Source organism: Cynocephalus volans, chromosome 8 (assembly GCF_027409185.1).
Source record: "Cynocephalus volans isolate mCynVol1 chromosome 8, mCynVol1.pri, whole genome shotgun sequence".
NCBI classification, from domain to species: domain Eukaryota; kingdom Metazoa; phylum Chordata; class Mammalia; order Dermoptera; family Cynocephalidae; genus Cynocephalus; species Cynocephalus volans.
Window position 1 is genome coordinate 8,665,746 of NC_084467.1, and position 15,117 is coordinate 8,680,862.

Sequence of the window (15,117 nt, forward strand, 5' to 3'; positions counted from 1 at the left end):
ACTGAGTCAACTACCTACACACTGTCAGTTTCTGGACACATCCAAGGATCTTCCAAATATGCCTTCAGCAGAGACACAACTTCCATTTTATCAGATCTTTCCACAATTGCAGCTCCAGTGGTTGGTTTTCATTCCTTCCTCATCTCAGGCACCACTGTGGGGACTACACAGGTAAAGAAGGCTAGCTGGGTCTCCCTCCTCCTTTTGATGGGGAGGATGATGGGAGAGCCAAAACAGGTGCTGATGTTGCCTCCTAGGCTACTTTTTGTTCATCATCATCATCTAAGGAGATTTTTCAAAAACAAAAACTAGGAGCCACATCTAATTCCCAAGGGATTGTCTGTAAATAAAGAGGAATTCTACATTGGGTTCAAGACAACTTTCCCTCCTGGTTTCAGCATCACACCCTGTGTGTTGTTGCTTTTGAATTCAAATTGATGACAGGAAAGGAGACTTGAAGTCTGAAAAAACCAAATTGGTCTTGTAAAAGTTCTAGTCCGTGTTTTCACAATATGCTATTTTTGTACTGAACAGCCCATCATCTCTTAGGGGACAGAAACTGTGCCTTTTCTATGTGCCAGCACTTTCTGGTTACCAATAAATATAACTGTGTCATATTCATTAGTTTAATCAATAGTATATGTGAAAAAAAAAAGGTATACATGCATCTCCTCAACTATGATTAACTTTGTGAAATCAGGCCAAATAGCTTCAGAACAGGAAGAAAACTCCCTGATATTGTGGGTAGATGGCTTAAAATTGTTTCCTTTCTGGCACTTAAGGAGGCAGTGAGAAGCAGATTAGGTGAGCATTCTGGAGAAGGTGGTTTATTGTTGGATGGTGCTGTGGACTGAACTGTGCCCCACAAAGTTCTATGTATCAGCAACTTAACTACTGTGACAGTGTTAAGAGGGTGGGAAATCCTATTATGGTAATTGAAAGGTAGGGCCTTGAAGAGGTGATGTGATTGCAAGGACCATGCCCTAGAGAATGGATGAACTGATGGTTTAATGGTGGTCATGGGTGTGGTTCTGAGGGCTTTAAAAGGAGGGTGAGTGAGGTGGTTACCCTCTCTCTGCTCCTGCCATTCTTGCCATGTGATACCTCGCCTTGCTGTGAAGAGTCACCACCCACCAACAAAGGCCCTCACCAGATGTGTTCCCTGGACTTTGGACTTTCCAGCTTCTGAAACTATAAGCAATAAATATTGTTTCTTGACAAATTACCCAGTTTTAGGTATTTCTGTTACAAGTAACAGAGATAGACTAATACAGATGGATTTGGATACAGACCTTGCGAGCACTCTTCCACATGTTTTTCATGTAGGCATAGGTCACCTGAGGGTGAACTGTTGGCAGAGGATGGTCAAGTTGCCGAGATGGATCGACTCCCAGGAGCAACACTAAGGTTTTATGAGCAAGAGCCTTAAAAATGAGAGGTTGGGTTATAGACAGAACTGCACGAAGAGCATCACCCCTCCCCGCCCTTGCCCCCACGTGGTAGGGGTCGCTCACCAGCCTGCCGCTCTTGCCACACAGGCTTGCGTACTTGAGCCAGGTTCTCATGTCCTCATGAGGGTTGACCACAAGGGATCGTACCATGAGGATTTTCTGCCAGTCCTCTACAATACGCTGGCAGCCCTGGAACATTCAGAATTGAGGATTAGCTATGTCCTCTGCTATATCTTAACCCTCTGAAAGTAACAGCGAAGTCCACGCTGAAACAAAAAGGAGATTCACTGATATCATCTCAAGTTAAGGGTACTGTGAGTAAAATACCTCTTAGGGACTGCTCAATAATTCAAGACACAGAATTACCATGTGATTGTGGGCAAGTTATTTAACCTCTCTGTGACTGACCTGTAAAATAGAATAAAAATAGTACCAACTTCATAGAGTTATGTTGAGGATTAAATGAACAAATTATTTCAATTTCTTTTGTGGATTGTGAATAATGCATTTTTTTTGGCAGCTGGTTGGTATGAGGATCCAAATGCATTTTTAACTTTAATATTTTGCTTCGGTCTCTCTGGTTGAAGATGACTCTCACTAACAAAGAAATTAAATTTAAAATGTATCATTCAAAATCCAAAAAACTAACCAAGTGTGAAAGTTTAAATAAATTTTCAAATGACATTTAAGTTGGTAATGTTTATATTTCTGATGTTATTAAAGCCTAAGCCTGCACTAAGACTTTTGGGACACACTGTTATGTTGGCCATCTTAGTTTTTTTCCTCTTTTTTTTTTATTTGTCTCAGTTCAAAAACTGCATATACAAGGGGAAGTGCCTCATTAATTTACACGTATAAATTCTTTGCAATAAAAAAACCAGAACAAGTTAATCATTATCAAAGGGGCTAAGCTAACTTTATACCAAACAACTGTTAAGAGTAAAGTGAACTTCTTTTTCACCCTCTCTGGTAAAAAGTCAGAGTAGGCAGCAAAATGGGTTCCTAAGATCTTCATGAGAGTTCCATAAACCTATGGAACTGCCTCCCTGGAAATAAACATAAGTCTAGCAACAATGGTCTCAGGCTCTTAGATGTGATAGGCTGCAGCTTGAGCCTGACTAGAGCACTCAAGGCAGGAAGAGAACCAGTGCAGGTGAGGCTGATCTCTCAGACTGCCCCGCCAGAGACCTTGGTTGAGGATTTTAATTTAAATAACTTGACCAGGAAGTGGCAGTTTTCCAGCCCAGGCAGTTAATTGAGTGTTTTGACAGCAAAGCCATCCATGAGAGCCAAATTTCCACCACAAATGTAATGCTTTATTTTCAGGCCTTGGACCATATTTTTCCATCCCATGAAGTGTGATAATAATGATTTGGAAAGTTAGAAAAACAGCAAAAAGAACACTGAATGATTGTTTTGGTTCCTTCTCACCAATGGCTAGTTTCTCCCAGATGCTGAAAGAATTTGGGGGCTGGCTGGTTAGCTCAGTTGGTTAGAGTGTGGTGCTGATAACACCAAGGTCCAGGGTTTGATCCCTGTACTGGCCAGCCACCAAAAATAAATAGTTAATTAATAAATTAGAGCATTAAAAAAAAAAAAAAAAAAAAGGATTCAGCCCCCTGTAGCCCAAAAAGCATCTTGCTGTCTCAAGATAGGAAAGTCACAAATGTTTAAAGTGATGGTAGGGTCCTGGACCCAGTAAAGTCAGACATGTGCCATGCGCCTCCCCTCCCTAGGACTCACTCAATGCATCCCCCTTCCAAGTTTACATCTGAATTAAGTCCCACTTGTTAGAATGTCTCAAAAGATTCATCAGATCTCTGATCTGGAAACTCTTCACCCCTTTACAGCACTTAAACTGGGGTGTGTACAAGTCAAGTGGGAAATGCTTGCTTTGTGGAATTCCTTCTTGTGCCCAGTAGATAATTTTCCATCAAAACATTCACTGGGCATGTCGCAGTTACTAACAAAACATGTAAAAGAATTGTATGTGCTCATTTCAGAGCCATAGATGACTATAGTCAAAGATGCACCTTTGCCCATTGCTCTTTCCTGTCCAGGGGAATGTGTTCTGAGTCTCCTGGGCAGGAATGCAGCTTGGAGTCAAAAGATATTGTTACAACCTACTGAAAATCATGGAAGCACAAACCTCGATTGGTCTGGAGAGAGAATTTGGAAATAGAAGTGGATCTGGCCAAGAGGAATAATAATCAAGGGGGTTGATTATGACAAGCAGGGAGACAAGTGGTTTCCAGAGTGGTAAAGGCTTTTTCTCTTTTGCTGATGAACTTCCCCTCCTACCTACTCAAGGAATGGGAGAACCAGCAATCTTTTCCAAGAACACTTAAGACTGTGGACTCCCAGATCTGGAATTGACAGCTCCTCATGCTAAAATGATCAGAATGCTACAATGAAAACACTGATGGAGGACTTGGAAAAGTTCCTCTACAAGGGAAAACTGCAGTGGAAAAAAGTCTGAATAGAGGGGATAGGATGATTCTGATTTAAGGAAATACAAACGGCAGGAGTTGGTGAATGAGGAGACCAGGCAACCCCGTATAAAAAAAGGTACAGCAGTGGTCCTCAGCTTTGGCTGCACCCTGGAATCATCTGGGGAGTCTGAAAAGATACTGATCCTGGGTCCACCTCCAGAAATTTTAATTGTCCTGGAGAATAATCTGGGCATCAGGATTTTTAAAAGCTCTCCAGGTGATTCTACTAAAGGTTGAGAACCACTGACTTTGAGGTTGACTCCCAACTGGCTGGTCATAAGTGTCACTTATTAAAGACATTTTCTTTGACTCCTAGAGAAAAATGAGAGGAGACTCGAAAATTGGTCATTTTCTCAGAGCTAAAGCCTAGGTGAAGAGCCATTGAGTGTTTTGCTTTGTATGCAAGCCGAGCATTGAGTGCTGGTGGAGGAAGCAGGAAAAACATGTTGAGTCAGAGCAGGAGAAGGAGAATGTGAGAGCTTGCCATGTCCTCAGTGGGGGTAGGTGTGTGATCAGGGGCTTCCCACCAGGCTCACCTGCAATCTCTCCCACCAGATCTGGCGGATGATCTCTCGTCGCTCAGGGACAAGTTTGTACTGGATAACCTCCTCCAGCTCGGACAGCATGTGGCAAGAAACCATGGCCTGATAGAAGCAAATCACATTCCATCCTAATTACCACATGAACAATCCAAAAGACACGATTAATTTAAATCATTCCTGGTGTCAAGGTGTCTGCTGACCCAAGAAAACAGGCATGTTTCCAGTAACCTATGAGTCCTCAACAGCCCAATCTGGAAAAAAAGAACTGAAATAAGCCTCAAAAATGACCATGTGCAGAATACTTGACACTCACCCCATATGCCCGACTGTAGCTCTCTCCTGCCATTGCAGTTAACTCAGCATCCAGCAGGTCCCTGGCCTTGTCGATGCACTAGAAGAGAAACAAAGAAGCCTAGAATTGAGCTCTGGACTTGGGAGGTTAGGGTTATTTTAGGGTTTACCTACTAGCTGCAGAAATTACGCATCTCACTTAAATTCCAGTGAAGAAGAGAAAAATTAACCAAAGAAGGGAAGAAACCTTTTCTCAGATTTGGATGGCTAGTATCCAATTTCTCACCAAAGACAGAAATGTAAGGCATCCAAAACCTTAAAGTCTAAGGTAATACCACAATCTTGGGTGGTGAGGGAGAGGAAATGTGGGCTATGAAACAGAATCGCTATGCTTTTGCATCTCAAGAGGACACCCTTGGGGATCTACCTTCTTTTAACTGTTCTTTATTAGGCATGTTTGTGAAAATAGACTCTGCACACACTTGAATGGCTCCTGGTGGTCGTCTCTGGCTTCTAAGCTTCCCCTGTCCTCATGAAGAGGTGCCTCTGAAATCGGCAGAGATGCCCAATCCTCTCCATGTGAATGGGGGCTCTTGTGGCTCTGACATAGACCACTCAGGTCTTGGTTCTCTTCGTGTAATTCAGAGGCCAGGGAATGCCACAAGACTGGGGCTTGGGTCTTCTCTGTGCCATCAATTAAAAAGCCCTCACATGGAGCTTTTCCTCTTTTAATGTTTAAGGTTAATTACTGTGTCCCCATCCCTTAAGTGCTCAGATCATTTTCCTGAGCATCTCATCTTAGATAGTTTGGTGCCTGCCTGGGTGGATGTGATTATGTCCTTACTTCATTCTGCAAGTCAGCACAGTATTTGCTAATAAAGCAATAGCTTCCTTGGAAGGTAATCAACGTGTGACACAGCTGCATGGCCAGAAGACCCTCATGACTGACCGCTGCTGCAGAGTGGGACTGCTGGCTCTCTGAATCCTCCTTTGTTGAAACTCGCAGCTTCTCTCTACTACAAAGAATGCTAAGGCAAGGCAATAAAAAGGTAACTCCCAGAACACATTTGCCTACCTCAGAAAAGAAAGCAAACCCGGTTGATGTGCTAGCAGTCGTCTTCTTACTAAGTACTATGCATCAAAGCCATTCTAATGAGCTCACACAGTCAAATCAACACCAGAGCTAAAGTACAATAGCCTATTTACACAGCACCATATGCTCAGGACCTCTTGGGCTGTGCACAACAGCCTTTTCTTTGCTGGAAGGTCTGGGTACATTGCAGGTTTTTACCTGTTGTGCCAAGGAGAAGAGGTCCTGATGTAGTGCCAGCACGGCTCTATAAAATGCCCCATCGTGGGTGTCCCGAGGGATCATGCAGGTGTACTCTTCCATACTATCCCACTGACCTAGGCACATAGAGAGAGACAGACAGGAAGCATCAGGGTGGTCAGCTGGCTGGGCTAAAGGCAGCATCTCAAATAGGCCTTGCCATTGTTACTTTTGTTTATCTTGGGGTACAAACAAGACAAATGAACTTGAGCCTTATGTACCAAAATCCTGCAGAGGCCCTCTATACACCGTGGGGGTTGATTTAACAAAAAAAGCCGTATCTTGTCTTCCAAACACAGGACTCCACTGCTGCCCCAGGGAGATCATGAAAGATGAGAGAAAGCACATGAATGCAAAGCCTGCATATCAAGTGGGTTTAACGTAACACCTCATTAACCTACAGAACTTTCTCAGGCTTCTCTAGGTGAGATGAAATCACCTTCTTTCCTGCTAGTGAAGCATCTCACAGTTCAATGGTACGTCGGGAAATTACATTTTCCTCTAAACAATTAAAATGGCTATTACACAGATAGAGGACAGGATTAGACAAATAGTTTGCCTGTTTTTCACTCTGGCAATATCTTTGTCTCAGAAGGGAGGAGATAAATATTTTAAGAGGCTCTGTTATAACAGAAAGATGGGCTAGGTCACAGCACAGTGGTCTTTGTGTCACGTTAGACTGGGGAAATGGTTGCATCCGGGAAGATGTATTCAGTTCCCCTGGTGGGGTAAGCATGTATCAAACGCCAGGATTTCCAAGACCATCTGCAGAAAAGATATCAGCTTCATTAGCTGCAAATTGCAGGGCTGCCAATTTTACAAGGCATTTTCCTGCCTTTCACTCCCTACCATCAGCTCATCCGTTCTCTATGCCTCTGGGCAAAAGCAAATAGCAAAGGATGACTCCTCAGGAAGCAATTTGGTTTTGAAAAATGTCCCGGATCCAGCCCAGAGCTCATGAAAGGAACGGATATGAGCTCTATGACTCAAGAGAGAAAGAAGAATAGAATGAAGGTGGAAGGTTATGTAACCTTCCTCTGGACTCCACAGATGAAGCTTTTCATCTGGGATATCCTATGAATCCTTTCTCCTCTTATCAAGAACATCCCCGGAACAGATGTTGCTAATCCTCTCAGCTGGGGCCTACTGTAAGAAATCCACACATGTCTGTAGGGATAAAAAAAAGAAATCTCTGCTTTAAAATATCCTGGGAATAGGAGTGAGGTGGGTGAGTGTTGGGCAGCAAGGAGGAGAATGGAGAAAACAAAATTGTCAAAATGTTTATAATTATTGGAAAAGGTGAAGGGCCAATAGAACAGTAAAATATTCTCTTCACTTTTATATATATAGGGAAAGTTATATAATAAAACTTAGGAAATAAAAGTAGGTGAACAACTATCTTCTCCTTTTACTCTTGCTTGGGATAACGACAAGATGGGTGGAGCTCCAGCAACTATATTGGTTCATGAGGTAGAATAAGCATGCAAAGCAGAAATATGGAAAAAGGCTAACGATGATGGAGTTAAAATACCAGTCTGGGAACATCTACCTCTAGATTTCATTTATAAGAGAAAAAAATATCAACCAGAAGCTTGTTTGGGACAAACAAAAACAAATCCCCTGTTGATAATACCAAGTTCAAGGGTTCAGATCCCCAAACAAAACAAAACAAAATAAAATGAATCCAGTGGCTGGCTGGTTAACTCAGTTGGTAAGAGATTGGTGCTAATAACCGCAAGGTCTAGGGTTCAATCCCTGTATAGGCCAGCCACCAAAAAACAAACAGACAAATAAAACAAATATGACTGTAGTTTAAGAAACATATTTGGTCTTTGTCCCTAGTTCCTGGCACAGAGTTCCTAAAACCCTTCAAATTTGCTGAGTGATGGGAGTGAACTCCTTTTGATTCTGCTAATGAGGTGACTGAGGCCTCTACGTAGTCTCAGGATGTGAACAGTTACCAGAAAGACCAACTGATTACAAGGTTGGAACTTTCAGCCCCACCCACTGACCTCCAGGGAGGGTGGGAGGTAGCTAGAGATTAAGTGCTATCAAAACTCTTGAACAATAAGCTTCCAAGTTGATGAGGGTGTGGGGAGGATGGTGGTGAACCCCAAGTCCATGGGGACAGAAACTTCTGTGCTCCGGACACTTCTGGACCTCACCCTATGTACCTGTTCATCTGGCTCTTCATCTGTACCCTTTGTAATATCCTTTATAATAAACGAGTAAACACAAGAGAAGTGTTTCCGTGTTTCTGTAAGCCATTCTAGCAAATTATTGAACCTGAGGAGGAGGAGTCAATGGGAACTCTGATTTACAGCCGGTCAGTCAGAAGCACAAGTCATAATCTGGGACTTCCAATTGGTGTCGGAAGTGGGAGCAGTCTTGTGGGACTGAACTCTTACCCTGTGGGACTGGATGCCATTTCCAGGTAGGTAGTGTCAGAATTGAATGGAATTAGAAGACACCCCATTGGTGTCAGCTGGAGAATTGCTTGGTATGTGAAGAAGACTCCGACATGCCTGTTGTCAGAGGTCTTCCATGTGAGTGTGCTGTATTTTTCTCACGCACTAAAGCTCAAATTTGATGCTTGCTCATTGCTTTCCTCAGCTTCCCCATAAAGATCCATTTTTACCCATGTCTAACAAGTCAGTCAAAATCATCACATTTTGAAAGGAAAGGACATATAGAGGATTCTGAAGTAGGTAGATACAGACTGTTTTCACACCTCCGCCTGCAGCCTGCACCCAGAGGGCCTCACTCTCCCCACCTTGATTAGGGTGCAAGGGAGGGAAGCCTTACCTAGTCCCCATGCGGCTGCAGCTGCCATCCGGGCCATCTTGGCTTGGGTCTCATCATTAACCAGGGTCCACTTTTCACAGCACTGCTGGTGGAGCTGCCCCCTGAAGGAAAAGAATTACCTAGTCCGGTTAACTGAAATCACCTCTACAACCTACCAATCTTGCTCTCCAGCCCATGTTAGCTGAGGGCTACAGAGAAACTGGAATGATAGGGACCTACCTTGAAATGGGAGCCTTTAAATAAAAAGCACATTCTAGGTCATATAAAACAGAAGTGAATGGGCTATTTGTTGTTTCTATGGACTGGTGCTCATAATTTGAGAGTGAGTTTATCAAGAATAGGGACTGTGTCTACTTCTATATGATGTGAAATGTCTTGAACATCTGGCCTCCTTCATAAATATTAAGTAACTTCTCTCATATGCCAATGAACTCTGGGCTCTTCCCTTTGGCAGGCCTACAGAGAAAGCAATCTGGAGAGACACATCTGGACATTCATTTTGAGCTCAAAGGTATAAAGAGAACTGACTTAAAAGTATTATACAAATGATTTCAATCTGAAATGAAACCCAAATAAAATCAATCTGTACAGAAGAAAGACTCTACAATGGTCAAACCTACAAGAAATCTAGATGCTGCCTATTCTCAGAATTTTACACAATTACCATGAGTGTAAGGACTCTGAGATATTGAGATATGAATGGTGGTTAACAGACCCCAATACACAAAGAGAACCGAAGCCCTCTCAAGAATAGAGATTTCCTATTGACTGTTAAAACTATTGCCCTCTCATATTCTACTTCTGAATGGAAGGACATAAAACACTGCTATTGTGCAAATATGAGCCCCTGATTTCAGATGAGCTTCAAGATGCAGCTAGGAGACTCTTTAATTTTTCCTACTTTCTGAAAGCATGCTGTAGGATGTTTTAAATTGGTATTGGAAATGAAGTCAAGAGAAAGAGCACAAATTCCAAGTGGCCCAGGCTAGAAGCCTCATGTGACGTGCTGCACTGCACTATAAGGTAATGTGTGTGGGGGGAGGAGGGGAAGGAGAGAAGATGCTGAAGCCAATCACTGCTGAAGGAATCTAGTCTATGCTGAGCTCACTGCGAAGCTGACTGGGGACCACGTTCAGGAGAAGTGCTCAGGGTCATTATCCGACTTTGTGGCATGGTAGCTAGTAATTTCACTGTGTCTCGTACACATGATCAAAGGAGCCAGGGACACAAGAACTCTGGCTCAATACAGAGCCAAGACCAAAAGAGGAACTGCGTGGCCACCACTGAAGCTCAGTGACAGGAGGAGGATAAACCTCAGTGTTAGTTTCCTGCCACCCAGACTTAGAAACCTTCATTCCCAGTCCCTACTAAGGGTTAGCTTAGAACAGTGGTTCTCAAACTACTGCCTGCATCAGAATCCCCTGGATAGCTGTCCGTACTTTACTCCCAGAGTTTCTGATTCAGTGGCGGTGGGGTGGGGAGGCTGAGAATGTGATTTATTTATTTTTTTTAAAGAAAATGACCAGTAAGGGGATCTTAACCCTTGACTTGATTGTTGTCAGCACCACACACACCCACGGGAGCTAACTGGCCATCCCTATATAGGGATCTGAACCCGTGGCCTTCGTGTTATCAGCACCTCACTCTCCCAAGTGAGCCATGGGCCGGCCCTAGAATGTACATTTCTAATAAGTTTCAATGTGATGCCAAAGTTGCTGGTCCAGCAGCCATGGATTTGAGAACCACTGGCTTAGAGCATTAGGAGCAGCTCATCTGTGTAGCATATTTTTGCTGGGGTACTACCTGGAGGTAGGAGAGAAAAGCTACATAATCTCTGGAGGTCCTTCCAACCCTATATTTCAAACTTTTACAGCTGGTGGCCACAGGCAATTCAGTCTCCCTCTACTCTTTTGTCAGGACCACTCGTTTCTGTGCCACATGTCTAGGGATTGATCTTTTCCTTTCATCTAGAGGCAGGGAGCAAGTTCAGTGATTAAACCCCACAAACTGTTACCTCAAGAGACAAAGCAGGGAGCAATGCAGGAGCAGCACCCTGGAAAGGCATTCCCAACAGAGAAGAAAGGCACACTGACTTCACAGCCATGTGGCAGTGTGAACGGCTGTCAGAGTCTGGTTGTTACACATGGAGAAACAGAGGCAGGGTTCCTCTCTACCACAAATATTTGTTACAAATATAATGCTGAATATGCTCAGTTCTAACTCTCAAGGGTGGAGGGGGAAAAACAAATAAATAAAAAATATGAGATTGTTTGTGGGGCAATAACCAAAATAGGTTTTCTGACACCTCTCACTGCATACCAGGGAGAACTGGGTGGAAGTCCCATCCTCCAGGACTATTTCTTTCCCATCTAGTGCTGCAGCAAAAAGCTCAGAAAGCATTCTCCCATTCGGAATACCTCAATTGGCTGGCTGCCTATGATCTTACTCCCGAGGAATCTTTTTTTTTTTTTTTTTCGTGACCGGCGCTCAGCCAGGGAGTGCACCGGTCATTCCTATATAGGATCCGAACCCGCGGCGGGAGTGTCGCCGCGCTGCTAGCGCAGCACGCTACCGAGTGCGCCACGTGCTCAGCCCCCGAGGAATCTTTTCTCAAAGATATAGAGGCTGTGTTTGAGATAGTGTGAGGAGGTGGTTCACTTCCATTCACCTTGGCTGCAGATGTGGCTGTGTGCACAATGGGGCTGGAGGAGGGGGATTACTTCTCATAGTCAGCCTCCTGGAAACGGATAAGCATGGGGACAGGGGAAGGGTCTTAGCTCACTGGTAACTCCAGATCATTCCTGATGCCACCTCTGGTGAATATCTGCTTCAGGCATGTTCAGGATATATGCTCAAAGCAAAAGAAATTTAGAAATTTCACTCTAAACAAAATTGACTGAATAAACCACATCAGAAACCTCCATATGATCAGGAGAAGAATTCTGCTTCTTTCATTGTTTTTTAAAATCTCTTTTAGTCTCCCACATTCTTAAATCCCTTGGTCAGCAGCACTAGCCACTTATACTGTACAGGTAATTATAAAACTGGAAAAAACGCAAGAGATCAGAGGTATACGGGACTGAGAACCACACACTAGGAGTCCTGTATCACTCTGCTCTTGGGAGACCTCAGGCAATCCATCTCAACTTCTGTGAGTCTCAGTTTCCTCAACTGTACCATAAGCAGATTGAATGAAATAGCATTTCAAGTCTCTTCCAATGCATTCAGCTGTCCCTACTTAACCTAGCTAGGGAATGTGGTTGTCTCTAATTTGAAACGTGGGGGTAGAAGGGGAAGAGGCCAGGAAAGGTTTCAATGAGGAAGAGATGGTAGGGAGATAAAAAACAAAACAAAACAAAACTAAACTAAAAAAACAAAAACAAACAGAAAAGAAATGGTGGGGAGGATTTCAAAGAGCAGAAGAATAGGAGAGAAATTCAGAATTGATAGAATGTGGGGATCAGAGAAGAGCAAATAATTTGGTCACAGCTCAGATTATGAGATACATTAGAGTTCACTTGAGAAATGGCCTGGAGAAGTGGGTGGGCTGGAGCCACAACATAATAGTCAACAAAAGAATAAAATACCTACAAATAAATTCAGCTAAGGAGGTGAAAGATCTCTACAATGAGAACTACAAATTACTGCTGAAAGAAATTAAACACGATACAGAAAGATGGAAACACATTCTACACTTATGGAATAGAAGAATTAACATTGTGAAAATGGCCATACTACCCAAAGCGATCTACAGATTCAATGCAATCTCCATCAAAATACCAATGACATTCTTCACACAAATAGAAAAAACAATCCTAACATTCATATGCAACAAAAGACCCCTAATAGCCAAAGCAATCCTAGGCAAAAAAAATAAAGCTGGAGGCATTATACTATCTGACTTCAAATTATATTACAAAGCTCTGGTAACCAAAACAGCATCGTACTGGCATAAAAAGATACTCGGACCAATAGAACAGAATAGAGAACCCAGAAATCAACCTACATACTTATCTTCGACCTGCAAACTGATCTTCGACAAAGGCACCAAGTTCAGTGATTGGGGAAAAAATTGGATCTTCAATAAATGGTGTTGGGAAAACTGGACATCACTATGTAGAAGAATGAAACTAGACCTGTACCTCTCGCCATATACCAAAATCAACTCAAAATGGATCAAAGACTTAAATATAAGGCCTGAAACTATAAAACTCCTAGAAGAAAACATAAGGGAAACAATTCAGGATGTAGGACTGGGCAAAGACTTTATGAGTAGGACCCCAAAAGCGCAGGCAACAAGAGAAAAAATAAACTAATGTGATTATATCAAACTAAAAAGCTTGTGTACATCAAAGGAAACAGTTAACAGAGTGAAAAGACAACCTATAGAATGGGAGAAAATATTTGCAGACTATGCATCCAACAAGGGATTAATACCCAGAATATACAAGGAACTCAAACAACTTAACAACAACAAAAAGTAACCTGATTAATAAATGGGCAAGGGCGCTGAATAGGCATTTCTCAAAGGAAGATATACACATGGCCAACAGACACACAAAAAAATGCTCAATATCATTAAGCATCAGGGAAATGCAAATCAAAACCACACTGAGATATAATCTGGCTATTTACAGAAAGACAGACTATTATCAAAAAGACAGAGTAACAAATGCCAGTGAGGATGTGGAGAAAGGGGAACTCTCCTACATTCTTGGTGGGACTGTAAATTAGTGCAGCCTCTATGGAAAATAGTATGGAGGTTCCTCAAACAACTACAGATAGAACTGCCATATGATCCAGCAATCCCACTGCTTGCTATATACCAAACCCAAAGGAACAGAAATCATCAAGTCAAAAGGATACCTGCACTCCTAAGTATACTGCAGCTCTATTTACAATAACCACGAGTTGGAACCAACCTAAATGTCCATCGATGGACAACTGGACAAGGAAAATGTGGTGTATATACATAATGGAATACTACTCTGTCATAAAAAAGAATGAAATTCTGTCATTCATGGCAACATGGATGAACTTAAGAGAAAATTAGGTTAACTGAAATAAGCCAGGCACAGAAAAAGAAATACTGCATGTCCTCACTCATAAGTGGGAGATAAAAAAACAAATAAAAAAGAAAGAAAGAAGGATACAACAATCATGACAATATGTTGAACTTTCAAAAGGAGAGAACAGAACTGAGGTTACCACAGGTGGGAATGGGGTTGGGGGGGTTTTGTGAGAAGTTGGTAAAGGGCCAGAAAAAAATCATTACATTGTGTAATGATGAAAATACTAATTATCCTGATATGATCACCATATATTGTACACAGGTATTGACATTCAACTCTGTACTCCACAGATATGCATAATTAATTGTTTCAATTAAAAAAAAAAAAAAGAGGGTCACTCTGACCTTCCCCATCCCTTCTTTCCTGAAGCAGGTCATAACACCTAGGAAGGATATTCTGACCTTCCCCTGAAGTAGGTCATAAGACTCCAACGTGAAAGATGCCCTCCTTAGACTTGGAGGAAAGGAGCATCATTATTTCTGAAGACAAAGGATCACAGAGAAGAATCTGAACAAACAGGCCTTGCTAAATTTCCCACAGTTTATTACCACTAGATTATACCTTTCTGCCCTATCCTACTCATATTTCTCCATGGCTATCCACTCTTCATCAAACCTACCATAAAAAACACTCAGGTTTAACTGTTTCTGTGGATCTCCATTTCCTCATGAAGGCTCCTGTGTCACGTAAAAAAAAAAATTAAATAAATTTGTATACTTCTCTCTCATTAACCCGTTGTTTTGTTACAGAGGCCTGAGCTGCGAACCTAAGATGGATAGATAAAAAGATATTTTTCCTCCCCTACACTTGGATTATCCTTGGAAGTCTACACAAGGGCCTGGTCATAGTGCATGGAAGTCTGGGTGGGTGGGAGACAAGGAGAAGACTTAGTTTTCATAGTTCTGTCACTGTCATGTAATACTGAATTTTGTACCATGTGCATATTACCTTTTCAAAAAATAATTTTTTTTTTTTTTTTTTTTTTTGTGTGACCGGTAAGGGGATCGCAAGCCTTGGCTTGGTGTCGCCCACACCGTGCTCAGCCAGTGAGCTGAGGATCCGAACCCGTGGCCTCGGCGCCCCCAGCGCCGCTACGCTCCCAGTGCCGCACTCTCCCGAGTGAGCCATGGGGTT

At 42.5% G+C, this 15,117-nt stretch overlaps 1 protein-coding gene across 1 annotated transcript in view; it reads right to left on the bottom strand.

Moving 5' to 3' along the window:
* The window catches only part of MTOR (mechanistic target of rapamycin kinase), a 130,129-nt gene that overhangs the window by 26,096 nt on the left and 88,916 nt on the right, over nucleotides 1-15,117 (bottom strand). Inside the window, exons 31-36 of the mRNA XM_063107113.1 lie at nucleotides 8,912-9,012; nucleotides 6,068-6,183; nucleotides 4,799-4,876; nucleotides 4,480-4,587; nucleotides 1,515-1,640; nucleotides 1,293-1,424 (exon numbers count right to left, since the gene is read on the bottom strand). Of these exons, the coding sequence (XP_062963183.1) occupies nucleotides 1,293-1,424; nucleotides 1,515-1,640; nucleotides 4,480-4,587; nucleotides 4,799-4,876; nucleotides 6,068-6,183; nucleotides 8,912-9,012 (661 nt within the window). The remainder of the gene's footprint in view (nucleotides 1-1,292; nucleotides 1,425-1,514; nucleotides 1,641-4,479; nucleotides 4,588-4,798; nucleotides 4,877-6,067; nucleotides 6,184-8,911; nucleotides 9,013-15,117) is intronic.